Source organism: Oncorhynchus gorbuscha, linkage group LG19, assembly GCF_021184085.1.
Source record: "Oncorhynchus gorbuscha isolate QuinsamMale2020 ecotype Even-year linkage group LG19, OgorEven_v1.0, whole genome shotgun sequence".
Taxonomy (NCBI): Eukaryota; Metazoa; Chordata; class Actinopteri; order Salmoniformes; family Salmonidae; genus Oncorhynchus; species Oncorhynchus gorbuscha.
The window spans coordinates 22,891,799-22,912,096 of NC_060191.1; the positions used below are offsets into that span (position 1 = coordinate 22,891,799).

The 20,298-nt window shown below is 42.1% G+C and overlaps 2 protein-coding genes across 17 annotated transcripts; both read left to right on the forward strand.

Annotated features, from left to right (window-relative positions):
• The first annotated feature begins 2,330 nt into the window (after nucleotides 1-2,330).
• On the forward strand, nucleotides 2,331-13,431 carry LOC124005690 (sialic acid-binding Ig-like lectin 14). Of its 16 annotated transcripts, XM_046315154.1 has the most exons (15): nucleotides 2,331-2,404; nucleotides 8,994-9,076; nucleotides 9,645-10,004; nucleotides 10,265-10,558; nucleotides 10,680-10,943; nucleotides 11,254-11,541; nucleotides 11,813-11,900; nucleotides 11,995-12,039; nucleotides 12,084-12,128; nucleotides 12,173-12,217; nucleotides 12,262-12,306; nucleotides 12,351-12,395; nucleotides 12,488-12,532; nucleotides 12,668-12,842; nucleotides 13,095-13,431. In XM_046315154.1, exons 2-15 carry the CDS (start codon nucleotides 9,052-9,054, stop codon nucleotides 13,134-13,136), a joined length of 1,806 nt encoding a protein of 601 aa, XP_046171110.1. In that variant the 5' UTR covers nucleotides 2,331-2,404; nucleotides 8,994-9,051; the 3' UTR covers nucleotides 13,137-13,431. The 16 variants fall into 16 exon arrangements, with proteins under 16 accessions (XP_046171110.1, XP_046171112.1, XP_046171113.1 ...); XM_046315156.1 differs by lacking the exon at nucleotides 12,262-12,306; XM_046315157.1 differs by lacking the exon at nucleotides 12,173-12,217.
• Nucleotides 13,432-16,129: 2,698 nt separating this feature from the next.
• Nucleotides 16,130-18,168, forward strand: LOC124004860 (free fatty acid receptor 2-like; the record flags this gene model as incomplete). The annotated part of the gene is made up of 2 exons (XM_046313689.1): nucleotides 16,130-16,153; nucleotides 17,374-18,168. Coding segments are annotated over exons 1-2 (819 nt in total), but the record flags the coding sequence as incomplete, so codon positions are not given.
• Nucleotides 18,169-20,298: the final 2,130 nt, after the last annotated feature.

The window sequence follows — 20,298 nt, forward strand, 5'->3', positions numbered from 1 at the left end:
TTCACGCGAATGCTGCCATCAATCCACGGTTTCTGGTTAGGGAATGCTTTTATCGTTGCTATGGAAACGACATCTTCAACGCACGTTCTAATGAACTCACACACTGAATCAGCGTATTCGTCAATATTTTTATCTGACGCAATACGAAACATGTCCCAGTCCACGTGCTGGAAGCAGTCTTGGAGTGTGGAGTCCGCTTGGTCGGACCAGCGTTGGACAGACCTCAGCGTGGGAGACTCTTGTTTAAGTTTCTGCCTGTAGGCAGGGATCAACAAAATGGAGTCGTGGTCAGCTTTTCCGAAAGGGGGGCGGGGCAGGGCCTTATATGCGTCGCGGAAGTTAGAGTAACAATGGACTGCAATGGCAAATTGAGTTATTGCACACGCACACTTCACAGTGAAGGTGTTCCCTAACGGAAATATGTAAATACATGCTAGAACCCACCAATAGGATCTTGCTAGCTCTTGCTTGGCTCTACCCACTTCCTTGCTCGTTCTACCCACTATGCTTAATTTTCTCCCATTGAAAACAACACAGATGAACTATCTCGGGTTAGTTACAAATATCTTTGACTTAACTGTCTTCCTCCTCTGTTGTCTATAGTTCCTCCACAGATCCTGCCCTCCTCTAGCTGCATCAGAACTGCAGATCAGATCAACTTTACCTATGAGAGTCATGGGAACCCCTCTCCCAGAGTGGAGGGGCAATTGTCTGGAACGCCTGTCAATCAGTTTACTAACACCAATGGACAGCACAGGCCTGAGAAGCTCCCTCACCACCCATCAATCACAGGAGGAAGACACGCCCACTCTGGTCTGCCTCAGAACCAGCTCTGTAGGATCTCATTCACAAGAGGTTTGGACACCATAATTGACTACAATGATGATCTTGATAACCTTGATAATAACTTTTGCAAGTCTATCGATTAAATCTTTTTCTGTTCACCCCCTAACCACTAGCGTAGCCTAGTGGTTAGAGCGTTGGACTAGTAACCGGAAGGTTGCGAGTTCAAACCCCCGAGCTGACAAGGTACAAATCTGTTGTTCTGCCCCTGAACAGGCAGTTAACCCACTGTTCCCAGGCCGTCATTGAAAATAAGAATTTGTTCTTAACTGACTTGCCTGGTTAAATAAAGGTTAAAAAAATAAAATAAAATAAAAAGTCAAGTTTCCTTGGCAATCTTCATCACTGCAATATTTGTTTCGACATTAATGACAGCATGTGCTTTACTGTTTCTCCTAAGGTAAAATGTTCCGGAAATACTACACATATTTGTGTCTTTACACTTTTCGTGCTCTACATTAACTTAGTTCCTGATTCTGAAGTGTACACTTATTTATAGTTATTTGATTTGACCCGTTTGTTGTCGAAGATTTCACAGGGTTTGGGATCCTTGTTTTACAGTACTCAGAGGTCAATACAAATATTACGACTGTGATGTGGTGATGAACCTAGTTCCGACCAGTAGTGAGAGGACACAGGTAAGCATCATCAGATTTATCCTAGAAATATTTTGATAATGAAAGAAGTCTGTTAAATGACTATAAATGTATGTTATTGCAGGATCCTCCTGTGCCAGAAGAAGACATACGCCAACAGCATGATTCCATGTCAGGCCAGGAGACAGGGACGCAAAAAAGACCTAGAGGCCTCCAATCCGGGTCCCAAACCCCTACCTTCCGCCAAAGCCATCTCTGAGACAGACCGAACCAGCCTGCCCAGTCCCATCGCTGACACTGCTACAGTTCCAGGAGAAGTCACTGCAAAGGATGGGGATGGTGTGTTGTATTTCAGTGTGATTTGGGAGAAGAAGAAGTGGATGAAGAAGGAGAGCGAGCGGTCCGTGGACGGGGGAAAGGAGGCGTCTAGCGGTTCCTACCTGCAGGAAGAGAGGTGTGTGCTGGGAAATGTAGGAAGAGAGAATGAGAAAGGTACTGGAGGTGGATAACCTGCAGTTTCTCAAGTTTTTCATGAATTTACTGTAGGCCTATTGTACTTTCACAAAGATATATTGCTCTTAATGAAAGTATAACACAGTTTTTTTTCACCACAAAACAAATAAACATATTAAATGTCCACCTTATTGTTCTTTATTGTAGCCTATGTAATTGTTCACAGCATTATGATGTTAATGTTTTCAAGGTATTTAAAACTCTTAAACTCACTATACTATCACTGAATGCACCAATAGTATTTCACAAAAAAAAAAAAAAAAATACAAAGGTGCGTTTGAAAGCTAACATTAGAACAAACTGTTAGCCAATTGGAAAGTAGGCTCTGAGAGATTCAGTGAGTTTCCTGTTTGAAAAGAACAAGGGGAGGATGATGTGCAGTAGTGGTTTTCACTTTGTGACAGAGAACAGAGGGCCAACTCAGACAGACACGCTCACCACCTCCTCTGAAGGTAAGGCATGATGTTCATCTCTGGTTTTATGGGGATGTGTGACAACATTTCAATGAGAGTGATAGGTTGAACAAACCATTTTGGGAAATGTAAATATGATGGTATGTCTGTACACTCTTAGAAAAGAAAGGGTTCCAGGTAAAACTATTTTAGGTTATATTTAGGGTATATGTGTCCAAAGATACCAACATATTTCCTGAGTTATCTTATATCTCCTAGATAAAGGACAGAGACATCAAAATCCTATTCCTTATAATATCTTTTTTGAGTGTCTTTTTTTTTGCCATTTATTAATGTTAGAAACAGTGTTTTCATTGGTTCACATAGGTCATCATACATGGATCTGCTGTCTAATTATGGTTCATAATGTTATTTTGCAGCCTCCAGGTAGACTGGGATTTATTTCCAGAAACCTCTTCCCATAGGACCTATCACATAATATACTATAGATATAATATACATCTTGATATTGTTTTCAATTTGTTATCTCATTTTAATTCATCGGGGTGATGTCTAAGAAACTGTCCATCCACATCCTCTTTTATCAAACCAAAATTATATTGGCAGAAGTAGTGACAAGAAATAAGGAAAGGTCTCTGGCCATGGCAGTTTCACATCCTGTAGTATATCAGGAAGTAATGTATTTGTCTGGTCAAATATAGTCATTGGTGACTTAAAGTACATACATTTTAACAGACACTCTTAACCAGAGCGACTTGAATACATTTTCAACCTTGTCCCCCATGGGAATCGAACCCAAAACCCTGGCATTGCAAGTGCCATGCTCTACCAACTGAGCCCCACAGGACCTACTATTATGTATTTCTTAGGATCCTCATAAGGCAGCAGCTTCTCTTCCTGTGGTACAAACAGGAAATAAATAATTACGTCTCAACAAAACCACAGCCTACATCATAAATAAAACAATACATCATACAAGACATGACATTAATACTCTATTATTACAAATATACTATATAAAATGTAAAATAATACAATATTACAATATTAGAACGTGTGTGTGTTAGAGTGTTTGTGTGCATGCGTGCATGCATGTTTGTGTGTGTCAAATAAAATACATATGTAAACTACAGGTGTAGACTAACATTGAAATAGTTACTTACAGGCCCTTCCCAACAATTTATAATACAATAATAATAATAATAATTGTAACACAAGGAATAAATACACAATGAGTAATGATAGCTTGGCTATATACACGGGGTACTAGTACAGAGTCGATATGCAGGGGTAGGAAGTAATGGAGATATACAGTGCCTTGCGAAAGTGTTCGGCCCCCTTGAACTTTGCGACCTTTTGCCACATTTCAGGCTTCAAACATAAAGATATAAAACTGTATTTTTTTGTGAAGAATCAACAACAAGTGGGACACAATCATGAAGTGGAACAACATTTATTGGATATTTCAAACTTTTTAAAAAATTTTTTAAAAAATTGGCCATGCAAAATTATTCAGCCCCTTTACTTTCAGTGCAGCAAACTCTCTCCAGAAGTTCAGTGAGGATCTCTGAATGATCCAATGTTGACCTAAATGACTAATGATGATAAATACAATCCACCTGTGTGTAATCAAGTCTCCGTATAAATGCACCTGCACTGTGATAGTCTCAGAGGTGCGTTAAAAGCGCAGAGAGCATCATGAAGAACAAGGAACACACCAGGCAGGTCCGAGATACTGTTGTGAAGAAGTTTAAAGCCGGATTTGGATACAAAAAGATTTCCCAAGCTTTAAACATCCCAAGGAGCACTGTGCATGCAATAATATTGAAATGGAAGGAGTATCAGACCACTGCAAATCTACCAAGACCTGGCCGTCCCTCTAAACCTTCAGCTCATACAAGGAGAAGACTGATCAGAGATGCAGCCAAGAGGCACCATGATCACTCTGGATGAACTGCAGAGATCTACAGCGAGGTGGGACACTCTGTCCATAGGACAACAATCAGTCGTATATTGCACAAATCTGGCCTTTATGGAAGAGTGGCAAGAAGAAAGCCATTTCTTAAAGATATCCATAAAAAGTGTTGTTTAAAGTTTGCCGCAAGCCACCTGGGAGACACACCAAACATGTGGAAGAAGGTGCTCTGGTCAGATGAAACCAAAATTGAACTTTTTGGCAACAATGCAAAACGTTATGTTTGGCGTAAAAGCAACACAGCTCATCACCCTGAACACACCATCCCACTGTCAAACATGGTGGTGGCAGCATCATGGTTTGGGCCTGCTTTTCTTCAGCAGGGACAGGGAAGATGGTTAAAATTGATGGGAAGATGGATGGAGCCAAATACAGGACCATTCTGGAAGAAAACCTGATGGAGTCTGCAAAAGACCTGAGACTGGGACGGAGATTTGTCTTCCAACAAGACAATGATCCAAAACATAAAGCAAAATCTACAATGGAATGATTCAAAAATAAACATATCCAGGTGTTAGAATGGCCAAGTCAAAGTCCAGACCTGAATCCAATTGAGAATCTGTGGAAAGAACTGAACTGCTGTTCACAAATGCTCTCCATCCAACCTCACTGAGCGCGAACTGTTTTACAAGGAGGAATGGGAAAAAATTTGATGTGTCTCTCGATGTGAAAAACTGATAGAGACATACCCCAAGCGACTTACAGCTGTAATCGCAGCAAAAGGTGGCGCTACAAAGTATTAACTTAAGGGGGCTGAATAATTTTGCACGCCCAATTTTTCAGTTTTTGATTTGTTAAAAAAGTTTGAAATATCCAATAAATGTCGTTCCACTTCATGATTGTGTCCCACTTGTTGTTAATTCTTCACAAAAAAATACAGTTTTATATCTTTATGTTTGAAGCCTGAAATGTGGCAAACGGTCGCAAAGTTCAAGGGGGCCGAATACTTTCGCAAGGCACTGTATATGTACATATAGGTAGGGGTAAAGTGACTAGGCAACTGGATAGAATATAAACAGTAGCAGCACCGTATGTGATGAGTGTTTAAGTGTGTGTGTGGCAGTGGAGGCTGCTGAGGGGAGGACGGCTCATAATAATGTCTGGAACGGAGCGAATGGATTGGCATCGAACACATAGAAACCATGTGTTTGTTGTATTTGATACCATTCCACTGATTCCGCTCCAGCCATGACCATGAGCCCGTCCTCCCCAATTAAGGTGGCACCAAAATCCTGTGGTGTGTGGCGAATGTGTGCCTGTGTGTACGTACATGTTGTGTGTGAGTGATTGTGTGTGTGTGTGTATGTGTTGGAGTGTCAGTGTAAGAATGTGTGAGTGTGTGGGTAGAGTCTGGTGTGTGTGCATAGTGTTTCTTCACTGTCTGCGTTGTGAGTCGTTTAAAAAAAATCAGATTTAGCTTTCGAGCGGCGAGACGTTCTTTACCATTCGGCCATCAGATTTTGCTTTGTGTGATCTATTGTTGTCTCTACCTTCATGACCTTTGTGCTTTTGACTGTGCCCAATAATGTTTGTACCATGTTATGTTGCTACCATGATGTGTTGTCATGTGTTGCTGCCTTGCTATGTTGTTGTCTTAGGTCTCTCTTTATCTAGTGTTGTGTTGTCTCTCTTGTGTTTTGTCCTGTATTTATATTGTATTTAATATATTTTTTAAATCCTAGGCCCCCTGTCCCCGCAGGAGGCCTTTTGCCTTTTGGTAGGCCGTCATTGTAAATAAGAATTTGTTCTTAACTGACTTGCCTAGTTAAATAAAGGTTCAATTACAAAAAAATAAAAGCTGCACAGCGGAGGTACTGCAGGGGGTCCACGGAAATACTGTATAGATACACGACCATTCAAAGATTTGGGGTCACCTAGAAATGTCCTCGTTTTTGAAAGAAAAGCACATTTTTTGTCCATTTAAGCAACATCAAATTGATCCGAAATACAGTTTGGACATTGTTAATGTTGTAAATGACTATTGTAGCTGGAAATGGCTGATTTTTAATGGAATATCTACATAAGTGTACAGAGGCCCATTATCAGCAACCATCACTCCTGTGTTCCAATGGCACGTTGTGTTAGCTAATCCAAGTTTGTCATTTTAAAAGTCTAACTGATCATTAAAAAACCATTTTGCAATTATGTTTGCACAGCTGAAAACTGTTGTTCTGATTAAAGAAGCAATAAAACGGACCTTCTTTAGACTACTTGAGTATCTTGAGCATCAGCATTTGTGGGTTTAATTGCAGGCTCAAAATGGCCACAAACAAAGAACTTTCTTCTGAAACTTGTCAGTCTATTCTTGTTCTGAGAAATGAAGGCTATTCCATGCGAGAAATTGCCAAGAAACTGAAGATCTCGAACAATGCTGTGTACTGTTCACAGAACAGCGCAAACTGGCGCTAACCAGAATAGAAGGAGGAGTGGGAGGCCCCGGTGCACAACTGAGCAAGAGGACAAGTACATTGTAGTGTCTAGTTTGAGAAATAGATGCCTCACAAGTCCTCAATTGGTAGCTTCATTAAATAGTACCCGCAATACACCAGTCTCAATGTCAACAGTGAAGAGGCGACTCCGGCATGCTGGCCTTCTACCTGGATAGCTTGCTATCATCGACGGAAAAAACAAATTCCCAAGTTTATCAAGACATTTTGCAGGAGAATGTAAGGCTATCTGTCTGCCAATTGAAGCTCAACAGAAGATGGGTGATGCAACAGGACAATGACCCAAAACCCAGAAGTAAATAAACAACAGAATGGCTTCAACAGAAGAAAATACGCCTTCTGGAGTGGCCCAGTTAGAGTCCTGACCTCAACCCAATTGAGATGCTGTGGCATGACCTCAAGAGAGCAGTTCACACCAGACATCCCAAGAATATTGCTGAACTGAAATAGTTTTGTAAAGAGGAATGGTCCAAAATTCCTCCTGACCGTTGTGCAGGTCTGCTCCCCAACTACAGAAAACTTTTGGTTGAGGTTATTGCTGACAAAGGAGGGTCAAGCAGTTATTAAATCCAAGGGTTCACATACCTTTTCCTTCTGCACTGTGAATGTTTACACAGTGTGTCCAGTAAAGACAAGAAAACCTATAATTGTTTGTGTGTTATTAGTTTAAGCAGACTGTGTTTGTCTATTGTTGTGACTTAGATGAAGATCAGATCAAATTTTATGACCAATTTATGCAGAAATCCAGGTATTTCCATAGGGTTCACATAGTTTTTCTTGCCACTGTAAATGGTAGATTATCAGACACTCAACAAGAAGGTTGATTCCCCCACGATGGGGAGACCCATTAGGCAGTGCACAATTGGCCCAGCGTCGTCCTGGTTAGGGGGAGGATTTGGCCGGCCAGGATGTCCTTGTCCCATCGCGCTCTAGTGACTACTGTGGCTCATGCACACTGACTCCGGTTGCCAGCTGTAAGGTGTTAACTCCATACAGCTTGCCTTAGGAAACTATTCAGACCCCTTGACCTTTTCCACATGGCAGGGAGACTAGTCAGGGTCGTGGCAAAGATAAACGGAGCAAAGTACAGAGAGATCCTTGATGAAAACCTGCTCCAGAGCACTCAGGACCAGACTGGGGTGAAGGTTCACCTTCCAATAGGACAATGACCCTAAGCAAACAGCCAAGACAACACAGGAGTGGCTTTGGGACAAGTCTCTGAATATCCTTGAGTGTCACAGCCAGAGCCCGGACTTGAACCAGATCGAGCTTCTCTGGCGAGACCTGAAAATAGCTGTGCAATGACGCTCCCCATCCAACCTGGCAGGGCTTGAGAAGATCTGCAGAGAGGAAATGGGAGAAACTCCCCAAATACAGGTGTGCCAAGCTTGTAGCATCATACCCTAGAATACTCAAGGCTGTAACCGCTGCCAAAGGTGCTTCAACAAAGTACTGAGTAAAGGGTCTGAATACTTATTTACATTTATTTCTGTTTTCTATTTTTAACAAAAAAATGAAAACCAGTTTTTGCTTTGTCATTATGGGGTATTGTGTGTAGATTGTTAAGGAAAATGAATGTATGTACAGTATCAGTCAAAAGTTCGGACTAACCTACAAGAGTGTGCAAAGCTGTCATCAAGGCAAAGGGAGCTACTTTGAAGAATATAAAATATAAAATATATTTTGATTTATTTACCACTTTTTTGGTTACTACATGATTCCACATGTGTTTTGTCATAGTTTTGATGTCTTCACTATTATTCTGCAATGTAGAACAGATTTCAAATAAAGTTAAACTCTGGAATGAGTAGGTGTGTCCAAACATTTGACTGGTACTGCATATACATGCATATTTAAAAAACACATATATGGGGATTGGAAATGATGCAGACAATTACATTGATGGAAGCTACAATCTATCTGCAATATTAAAGGTGATCTACCCCCTAAAAAATATTACACAAAAAAATACAAATAAATAAAGGTTCCACACAAAAACGATCTGTTGGTATTTGCTTCATTAGTCCATTGTTGATATAGTCCAAAATGTTTTGCCTGTCAGCAAACAAGTCTTCTAGATATGTCACTTTCAAAATATTGCTGACAAGCAAAACATTTTGGGGGTATGTCAACAATGGACTAAATATTGTTTTTTGGGTGGAGTTTATCTTTAATGAATTGATTGGGTGATTCATTTTTTTGTCAGTATCCTAAGCATCACATGGTGTCAGGACCCTAATAGACTAAAGACACCACAGACTCTAATGGACATCCTCAGCTTCATCACAGGTATGTTATACACATCTTGTTATATGACATTTGCTTACGTGGTAAAACTTTATGTTTGCGTCAAAATGATCTGAATGTAACTTTCTAGCTATAAGCCGTTACACGTCACTCTTTGTTAAATACTGTATGTGGACAGTATGTAGATAAATACAGTACGTACAGTAAATGCTCATTATTTTTGCTTTGTACAAGCTTGAAGCTTTTATAATGGAACCCAATTATTGACTCTGATTATTGTTAGCAATGGATTTTGCTGAAAGTGCTACATGTATGAAGAAAGACGACGACAGAACCACATGCAGTATTTTTAACCTGTGGTCACATAATGTGTGAGATGTGCTTACTGGCTCTGCCAAGCTAATTCAGTTTAGATGCAGTTTCAATGCAGCTGTTATATTTGTCCTGCAGTGCAACACTTTCTGTTGCACTGAGAAAACACTTCTGCAGATCAAGCCTATTCGATTCCTCTAATTGGGGACGTTAATTCAATCTCCACTTAATACGGCTGGCAAAGTAATAAAGGAGAACTGATGCAATGTGAACTGACTTGTTAGGTCGTCTTCCTCAGGGTGCACACTTGTCTCACTTGGTCACTGTTGGATGGTGAAGGTGCCCAATACTGTGAAGGCAGTAGATGGCAGCTGTGTAGAAGTGTCCTGTCACACCGCCCCCCACCACAGGGTCATCTGGTACCAGTATCATAGCATTCACTATCCTAAGCTTTATGATGGCAAGGAACCGACCAGTGTGGAGAGCAGCTTTAGAGGGCGTACATCAGTGCCAGGCAATTCAGCAGAGGGGGACTGTACACTGAGGTTTGAGAGTGTGACGTGGAGAGACAATAACCTCAAGCTCTACGTGTGGATCAACCCTGATGAGTCCGCTACACAACTGTTCCATCATCAGATCGTAACAATTACAATTGAAAGTAAGCGCACTCATGGAGAGGTGTATTAGATTGAATATTTGTTGTAGTTGAACAACTGGAAAACAAACAGATTGTGATTAGATGAACAGTACTTCATTCATTTGACATCTGTATTTAGGAGTGACAGTGGTCGGTAGTTAAAGCACTATGTTAAAACTGAATGAGAATTGCAGACCGGGTGTTAAATCATTAGTCACAGGAACTGGTAATGCCTCGTTTGCCTTTGGTTCCCGCTAATAATAATTTATTTGAACTTGCAGATAGAAAAGCTCCTGCGTTATCCATGCAGAATGCAATGGTGGATGGAGCCTTATTCCAGGCCAACTGTAGTGTCTGGCATTCCTGCCCGTCCTCTCCTCCATCCCTTGACTGGAGCCGCTTGCCTGTAAATTCTACAGCGGTGACGTCCATGGAGGAAAAGGGAGGGCTGTGGGTGTCCACTGAGACAATCCAAGGAAGAGGAACGTGCCAACTGCACAAAAAAGAGATGAAATGCACTGCTCAATTTGCTACAGTCCAAACTGAGAGTCAAGCAGTCGTTCTTAACATCTCGTGTACGTTTTTGGTCTCTCTTGTTTGTACTCAGTTGTGTAATTATTCTGTTCACATCATATACCATATTACAGAACAAACAACTACATAGTACCAATACATGTCTGTCTACTTCATTAACAGATGCCCCTGTAGGTGTGAATATGATGGCGGATGAACAGCCAGTCAGTGAAGGTCATAGTGTCAACCTGGAGTGTGTTGCTGACAGCAACCCCCAGCCAGGCCGGTATGTGTGGATCAGACGACAGGGAGGCCAAAGCATCCAAACGAATTCAACTCAGGGAAAAATGTCCTATCCCAACATTAGCCGAGACTCTTCATTCTCCTGCATTGTCCAAAACAATATTGGATCAAGTCAGTCAGCCTGGCTGTTTCTGGACGTCAACTGTAAGTATCTCATTGTATGTGTCTATTTTTAAAATTTAAAATTTAATTTGTTTCACCTTTATTTAACCAGGTAGGCAAGTTGAGAACAAGTTCTCATTTACAATTGCGACCTGGCCATTGTCTGGTTGCACAGTTTCCAATGAAACTAGCATTATATTTGTACACTGAAATGCTAATTCTAGCAACCGGTTATGGGTGTAAAATATAAGAACAGACTCCTTTCCACCCTAACGTAGTTCTGTTGTCATTGTTTCTCACTTACAATTTTAAAAAAATTAAATCACCACTTTGTGTCATTCTGTCGCACCAGTCCCCGCAGCAATCCTCTCTGACTCCACTTGCTCCTTGAAGGGTGGGATTCTGACCTGTGTGTGTAGAGCAGAAGCCCGACCTAATGCCACTCTGCGCTGGACGATCAACGGAAGCAGCACTCTCCCATCCTCCTTCACTTCCATCACCATATACAGAGATAATACTGTGTCAGCAGAACTCACTGGGCCTGTGGAAAGTCGACCAAATGTCTCCTGCGTAGCCAGTAACTCACTGGCCACTGACATCCAGCAGCTGCCCCTTGACACAAAATTCACAGCTGGACAGTGTAAGCAAGCTTTCAGTACAGAATGTCTGTTCTTAATCTTCTGATGTCATTAGAATCTGCACACGGTGACAGTCTTTCTTCCTCCTCTGCCTCCCCATTTGTCCCCCCTCGCCAACTCTCTCTCTCTGTCTCTCTGTCTCTCTGTTTCTCTGTTTCTCTGTTTCTCTGTCTGTCTCTCTCTCTCTGTCTCTCTGTTTCTCTGTTTCTCTGTCTCTCTCTCTCTCTCTCTCCGTCTCTCTCTGTCTCTCTCTCTGTCTTTCTTTGAACACAGTTCTGCCATGGATGCTGACTGCTCTGGCAGTTGGAAGTGTCTTCCTGGGATGTGTAATGTTTGTATGCAGAAGACGTTGCAGAGAGAGGTTTGTATGGTTCTTGATGATGAGAAGATGTCACATATTCAACCATTTTAGGTGTGTCATTTTGAACGATGTCTCCCTTCTACATTATCCGTAGGCCAAAGGCCAGCTCTAATCTCAACACGTTGGATATCCCTCTAAGGTACTGTCATTTTGAACGATGTCTCCCTTCTACATTATCTGTAGGCCAAAGGCCAGCTCTAATCTCCACACGTTGGATATCCCTCTAAGGTACTGTCATTTTGAACGATGTCTCCCTTCTACATTATTTGTAGGCCAGAGGCCAGCTCTAATCTCCCCACGTTGGATATCCCTCTAAGGTACTGTCATTTTGAACGATGTCTCCCTTCTACATTATCTGTAGGCCAAAGGCCAGCTCTCATCTCCCCACGTTGGATATCCCTCTAAGGTACTGTCATTTTGAACGATGTCTCCCTTCTACATTATCTGTAGGCCAAAGGCCAGCTCTCATCTCCACACGTTGGATATCCCTCTAAGGTACTGTCATTTTTGCATCTGTATTTTACATACAACAAATAATAATGTTCAAGCTCATTGACATTGAGATGTTTTTTGTTGTTGTCAATAAGGCAAGGTGACATGTCAGAGTCCCTAAGGTACAGCAATCCCCAAAAGTAAGAAAAAGTTTAACAATGATATAGCATGGAAATTAATTTGCTTCTGTAGAGGGTGGTTGTAGAATAAAACATTTAAATAGTAAAAATGGTACTGAACTATAATCAGGTTCCACATTCTCTTCTCCTTCACAGACCACAGCAAAAGCCTGAGAGGACCAAGCCTAAGGCCATGCCCATGGCCATACCCAAGGAGAAAGCACGGACGGATAGCCGATCGTCAGTCTACGAAAATGACTTTGTGTCAAAGAAGCCTAGTCAAAACCCAGCAAAGAACAACGAGAAGATCAAATTACAAGATAGCACAAAGGTAAACTTTATGTAACCTCACTGCAGGCACAATTTGGCTGGTGCAGCGTTTGATAAAAATGTAAATACCACATACTTTTTCACCCACACTTTCATATTTCAGACACTGTTATGACAAGAGTGATTTCCACTAAACCTCAATCACATACTTTCACACCCCTTTAGCCCGCAGACCAAGTATATTTGTGAAGCAATTTTGGTGGCCTATGCATGTAAAAAGATAGGCTAAAACGTTCTTATTTTTTCCCCATAGGCTATGTGTTCAGACATGGATGATATTTACCAAAATTATTGAACTACCAGTGCACACAACGTTTGCTTCAGAGTACATAATAATAATGTCATCCAATTGTTATAAGCTGACGATTGAGTGGTGTCACCTACTGTTTAAAGTCTAAAGTTGTTGTGTTTGTGCACCTGTCTGGGCTGTGTGGATTGTGTTTTTTTTGTGTTTAAGTGATGAATGTAACCTATGTTTTGTATTGTAACTTTTGTATCAACTTAATTTGTGTGTCAAATTGCTTTTAAAAATGTGTTAAAGTGAACATAATTATAACTTAAATAAAATACATACATTTTAACTTTTTCTACAGAGCTGTCTGTACACTGAATATACCAAACATTAGGAAAAGTTTCCTAATATTGAGATGATTCACCCTTTTGCCCTCGGAACAGTTCAATTCGTCTGGGCATGGACTCTACAAGGTATTCCAGAGGGATGCTGGCCCATGTTGACTCCAGTGCTTCCCACTATTGTGTTAAGTTGGCTAGATGTCCTTTGGGTGGTGGACCATTCTTGATACTCACAGGAAGCTGTTGAGCATGAAAAACCCAGCAGCGTTGCAGTTCTTGACACAAACCTGTTGGCCTGGCTAGGGCTGTGGTGGTCACAAAATTTTGTCAGCCGGGCGATTGTCAAGCAAATAACTGCCGGTCTCACGGTAATTAGCCATTCATTAATATAAACACATTTAGCATCTCCTGGCTTCCACACATAGCCTACAAGCAACTGATGCAGACCTTTGGAACATCTACATTTTAAAAAGTCAAATAAATCCATAATATAATCCACTATTTATTTTAGACAAGTCTAAAGAAACATGATATGAAGAAAATGTAGTCTATTTCAGATAAACAGAACAGCATACTCTGAGTTGTCCTTATGTTAGGTCCTGATCTGGCTATGCAATATGACTATGGGCTACACTAGTTCATTTAGCAGACAAGATTTGCTTAGAATTCTATGGCATTATTCTGTGTTGAGCAGTTAACAAAGAAACAGGTACTCCTATATAATTCATTTAGAGTTATTTATGTACCTTTTGTTGTGGCACAAATGTTGGGCTATATGTTTTGACGTTTAATACATTCTATGGATGCAAGATGCGACTCCAATTTGACAAGCACTTGATAATGCCTCGATTTTCCTGGTGGCATCGTCTCTGGGTGGCCGTAACGCCCCCTAAAAAAATCCATGCCTTTTGCGGCCAGTACTTGGGCTGAATATAATAATTTCATTCCCTTCTACCTGCATGCTGAGTGCTCCGTACCACCTCTCACTCACATGGCTCTCGTCACAAAATCAGGTCATAGGCTACAAGTGAAGCCAGACACATCGGGGATGCAACTGCGCCTGTCCTTTTCCAATTTGAGGCGCATATTGAAGATATTGGGATAACTTTCAAAATTTACTTTACAGCCAACAAGATGAGTAGGCCTAATGAACAGTAAAGGCACTAGCCTTTGTCAATCTACTATCCCCCATAGTACAAAAGTTGATCTATTCTATTCTGTGCTAGAAATAAATATCCCAAACATAGTTTAGAACAGTTGTGGGAAGCGATAGATCCCAAATTAATATAACCACGAGCATCAACAAAAACCTTTTTACGCACTGAGGCTGTCACAACAGATCAGAACATTTAGCTTAGGCTATTTCGTCACATTATGTCACGTCCTGACCTTAGTTCCTTTTGTATTTTCTATTTTAGGTTGGTGAGTTGGGGTGGGTATTCTATGTTTTGTTCTTGTGTTTATATTTCTATGTGTTTGGCCTGGTATGGTTCCCAATCAGAGGCAGCTGTCAATCGTTGTCTCTGATTGAGAACCATACTTAGGTAGCCTGTTTTCCCACTCTTGTTTGTGGGTGGTTATTTTCCATTTCAGTGTTTTTCATCATTCGGGACTGTTTCAGTTTTTCTTTATGCTCTTGTTTTCTGTGTTCATTAAATACATTTGAGGAACACTTACCACGCTGCATATTGGTCCGATATTTCCTACACCTCCTCAGAAGAGGAGGACGACAACTGTTACACATTATAAGCGCAGCAATGCGGCCAGGGCAGTAGGCTATAAGCGCTAATTAGCAGGAAAACACCATTATCAAAAGTGATGGCAAATGTGATTATGCATGTAATGGATTGATGTAACGCTTTCATTGTTAAGGTGCATTTTTATGGTGAAAATGATCTTCCCCAAATGTGAAACTCACGCGCTGCGTATGCATGTCAGTTAGGCTCTACATCCCTTGTAAAACAGATTAATGTGCTTCATTTTAAGATGTTATTTGGCCACTTTAGTTGGGATACAAACCTTGTAAAAAAGCATGTAGGCCTATGGGCTAGGCTACATGAGGTGTGGGACTATGATTTGAAAAAGTCGCATAAAAAAGGTATGCATTGCTTTTGCCTTACGCCGGGCATCATTCACAAGTGATAATATTGTCACCTATCAGACTATTCTTGATTTAATCATGTCTGTACATATATTAAATAATAGGAGTGGAATTTAGATTTTTCTTTTGATTAGAATGGACCATTATCGTACACCTGTCTGGAAACAGGGACAGGGTAAAAAACAACAACATGACATCTATGCACTTAAATAGCGAATGGAGGACTCTTTCGTGGCTCATTTTCATGCCAGCCAGGTAGGCTATACTCCTGTTGTGAAGAGAAACAATGTGCTTAATATTAGGATATTTGATAAATAAATATAGTAGGCCTAGCCTATTGAAAGCTGATCGGACTCTCCTTTTTTAAATAATAGAGGCCATCAATTGCACAATTGCATAACCTATATAAATGTTGCGCAACAAGCTCATGGACTCATGAAATGTTTGATTAGATTTTCGGTTGCGTTGATGTAAAAGTGATTAGAAGGGCAATAGAGTGCTGAGTACCAGGCAGTTAGCAAGTTTGGTAGGCTACTAATGCCCATCAGCAGCATCAGAGCTTGGAGAAGTCTATTTACTGTGACTAAACGGTTACGTGGGATTTGACTGCCTTCATGACTCGTGACCGCAGGTGTGAGGTAATATGGGGCACCATAACAGCCCTTGGTCTGGCACCTATTACCATAGCCCGTTCAAAGGCAGTTACATCGTACATCTTGCCCATTCACTCTCTCATGTCTCAATTGTCTTCCCCTTCATCTATACTGATTTAAGTGGATTTAAAAAGTGACATCAATAACGGATCATAGCTTTCACCTGGATTCACCTGGTCAGTCTATGTCATGGAAAGAGCAGGTGATCATGATGTTTTGTATACTCAGTGTATATTGATTATTCAATCAGGGTCCCCCCCAAAGCCCCAAAACAAAGAAGCATTGATTGGGTAGAACAGTGCATTCTTAGAAAAAAAAGGTGCTATCTAGAACCTTAAATGGTTCTTCGGCTGTCCCCATAGGTAGAATCCCAAAAGGATTCTAACTGGAACCAAAAAGGGTTCTCCTATGGGGACAGCTGAAGAACCCTTTAGGAACCCTTTTTTCTTAGAGTGTAGCACCTTAATTAACCCCTTAGTCGAAGGCACACCTTTATGTTGACAGTTATGCAAAACTTCAATGATTTAGTCCCAGTGATGGTTTATTACACCGTTGCTTATCTCATTATATACAAATCACCCATTTATTGACTACTTACTTGTTCTGCTAAAATGAGCTGGAGAGAAAATATTTTTTCAGGTAAAATTATGAGCATGCAGTTAGAAAGAGGTGGACAGTCCTCCCCAACAGAGCTGAGGAGAGAAGTGACATTAATCCCAAATCATGGACAATCGCTCTGCACTAACACCTTTCCGTGAAGCCTGTGTAGCGGACAGCCTTGGACTTTCCACCATATCCTCTGTTTGATGAACCGTTGATAGCGTGAGTAAATACTTCAAAGTTCATGATTTTTTATTTAAGACTTGGTCCTGACAGCACACTGCCAATTTATGTCGTTAAATAGCCTACTGATGGGAGCTGACACAATTCATCTCAAACAACAATTTTAAAACATCTACATTCTACCATGATGCTTTTATTTCCACATGGCGGAGCTTGGGTTTGAAATATAAAAAATGGAATCTGAGATGATTTCATGGATGGTTTCATTTTCATTTCAACTTTTCCTCAGCAAGCTGCATCCATTACATCATCATTTGAGATAATGGTGATCTTAATTTAAAGTTGACCATTTTTCATCTTACACTGAGTGCTACATGATCAAATATAAATAATAGTTGCTGTCGTTCTCTGCTTGTCCTCAGTTGAGAGCCATTGTGGTGAGGAGTGAGGTGGTTCTGTCCGTCTACATCATCACCTTCCTGATTGGCCTACCTGCCAACATCCTGACACTCTACGCCTTCAGCGTCAAGATCCACAAAAAGCCCACTCCCACAGACATCCTCCTGCTCAACCTGATCGTGTCCGACCTTATCTTCCTGCTGTTCCTGCCCCTCAAGATGCACGAGGCAGCCTCTGGCATGGTCTGGACTCTCCCCAGTCCTCTCTGCAACATTACCCCTTTTGTCGTCTTCTCCTTCATCTACACCATCTCCCACCTGCTGACGGTGGTCAGTGTTGACTGCTACCTGTGTGTGGCCTTCCCTGTCCCGTGCAGGCTCCGCCGCAAGCTCTTGTACGGAGTGGTGAGCAGCCTGGTGGTGTGGGTCTTCAGCTCGGTCCACCTCTGCTTCATCTACATCGTGAAGAACCAGACCTCATCTGATCTCTATATCTGCTATGACAACTTCACCCAGGAGCAGCTGAAGGTGGTGCTTCCCATGCGCTTGGAGCTGTGTGTGGTTCTATATATCGTGCCACTGCTGGCCTGTGTGTTCTGCTACCTGAACTTCATCCTCATCCTCAATAGGACCCCTAACCTTCGTGCAGAGAAAAGGAAGAGAGCCGTTGGAATGGATATCGGGACCCTACGGGTTTTTGTTGTCTGCTTCCTGCCCTATAATGTCACCCATGTACAGGGGTTCATCATTCAAGACAATGTGGAGTGGCGGCTCTACGCTCTGCACCTGACCACTGAATACAACAGGTGTAGACCTTACAGTGAAATGCTTACTTACAGGCTCTAACCAAAAGTGCAAAAAAGGTATTAGGTGAACAATAGGATAGTAAAGAAATAAAACAACAGTAAAAAGACAGGCTATATACAGTGGCGAGGCTATAAAAGTAGAGAGGCTACATACAGACACCGGTTAGTCAGGCTGATTGAGGTAGTATGATATATGATAAACAGAGAGTAGCAGCAGCGTAAAAAGAGGGGTTGGTGGGAGGGGTTGGGGTAGGCACACAATGCAAATAGTCCGGGTAACCATTTCCTTACCTGTTCAGGAGTCTTATGGCTTGGGGGTAAAAACTGTTGAGAAGCCTTTTTGTCCTAGACTTGTTACTCTGGTACCGCTTGCCATGCGGAATCAGAGAGAACACTCTATGACTGGGGTGGCTGGGTTCTTTGACAATTTTTAGGGCCTTCCTCTGACACTGCCTGGTGGAGAGGTCCTGGATGGCAGGCAGCTTAGCCCCAGTGATGTACTGGGCCGTTACACACTACCCTCTGTAGTGCCTTGTGGTCAGAGGCCAAGCAATTGCTGTACCAGGCAATAATGCAACCAGTGCATGCTCTCGATGTTGCAGCTGTAGAACCTTTTGAGGATCTGAGGACCCATGCCAAAATGTTTCAGTTTCCTGAGGGGGAATAGGCTTTGTTGTGCCCTCTTCACGTCTTGGTGTGTTTGGACCATTCTAGTTTGTTGTTGATGTGGACAACAAGGAATTTGAAGCTCTCAACCTGTTCCAATAAAGCCCCGTCGAAGTGAATGGGGACATGCTCGGTCCTCCTTTTCCTGTAGTCCACAATCATCTCCTTAGTCTTGGATACGTTGAGGGATATGTTGCTATTCTGTCACCATCCGGCAAGGTCTCTGACCTCCTCCCTATAGGCTGTCTCGTCGTTGATCAGGCACATCAACACACTGTTGTATCGTCTGCAAACTTAATGATGGTGTTGGAGTCGTGCCTGGTCATGCAGTCGTGGGTGAACAGGGAGTACAGGAGGGGACTGAGCACGCACCCATGGGGAGTTCCAGTGTTGAGGATCAGCGTGGCAGATGTGTTTCTACCTAACCTCATCACCTGGGGGCGGCGCGTCAGGTAGTCCAGGATCCAGTTGCAGAGGGAGGTGTTAAGTCCCAGGATCCTTAGCTTAGTGGTGAGCTTTGAGGGTACTAAGGTGTTGAACGCTGACTTACAATCAATGAATAGCATTCTCACATAGGTGTTCCTTTTGTCCATGTGGGAAAGGGCAGTGTGGAGTGCAATAGAGATTGCATTATCTGTGGATCTGTTTGGGCGGTATGCAAATTGGAGTGGGTCTAGGGTTTCTAGGATAATGTTGTTGATGTGAGCCATTAACAACCTTTCAAAGCACTTCATGGCTACGGATGTGAGTGCTACTCGTCTGTAGTCATTTAGGCATTTTGCCTTTGTGCTCTTGGGCACAGAGACTATGGTGGTCTGGTTGAAACATGTTGGTATTACAGACTCAATCAGGGACGTTGACAATTTCAGTGAAGACACCTGCCAGTTGTTCATCATATACCCGGAGCACAAGTCCTGGTAATCCATCTGTCCCCCGCAGCCGTGTGAATGTTGACCTGTTTAAAGGTCTTACTCACGTCGGCTATGGAGAGCGTAATCACACAGTCATCCGGAACAGCTGATGCTCTCATGCATTCCCGTTACTTGCCTCGAAGCGAGCATAGAAGTGATTTAGCTTGTCTAGCAGGCTCGCGTCACTGGGCAGCTCACGGCTGTGCTTCCCTTTGTAGTCTGTAATAGTTTGCAAGCCCTGCCACATAAGACAAGCATCGGAGCCGGTGTAGTATGATTCAATCTTCGCTCTGTATTGACGTGTTGCCTGTTTGATGGTTCGTCACAGGGCATAGCAGGTTTTCTTGTAAGCTTCCGGGTTAGGGTCTAGCACCTTGAAAGCACCAGCTCTAGTCTTTAGCTCAGTGTGAATGTTGCCTATAATCCATGGCTTCTGGTTTGGGTATGTACGTACAGTCACTGTGGGGACGACGTCCTCAATGCACTTATTGATGAAGCCAGTAACTGATGTGGTGTACTCCTCAATGCCATCGGAAGAATCCTGGAACATGTTCCAGTCTGTGATG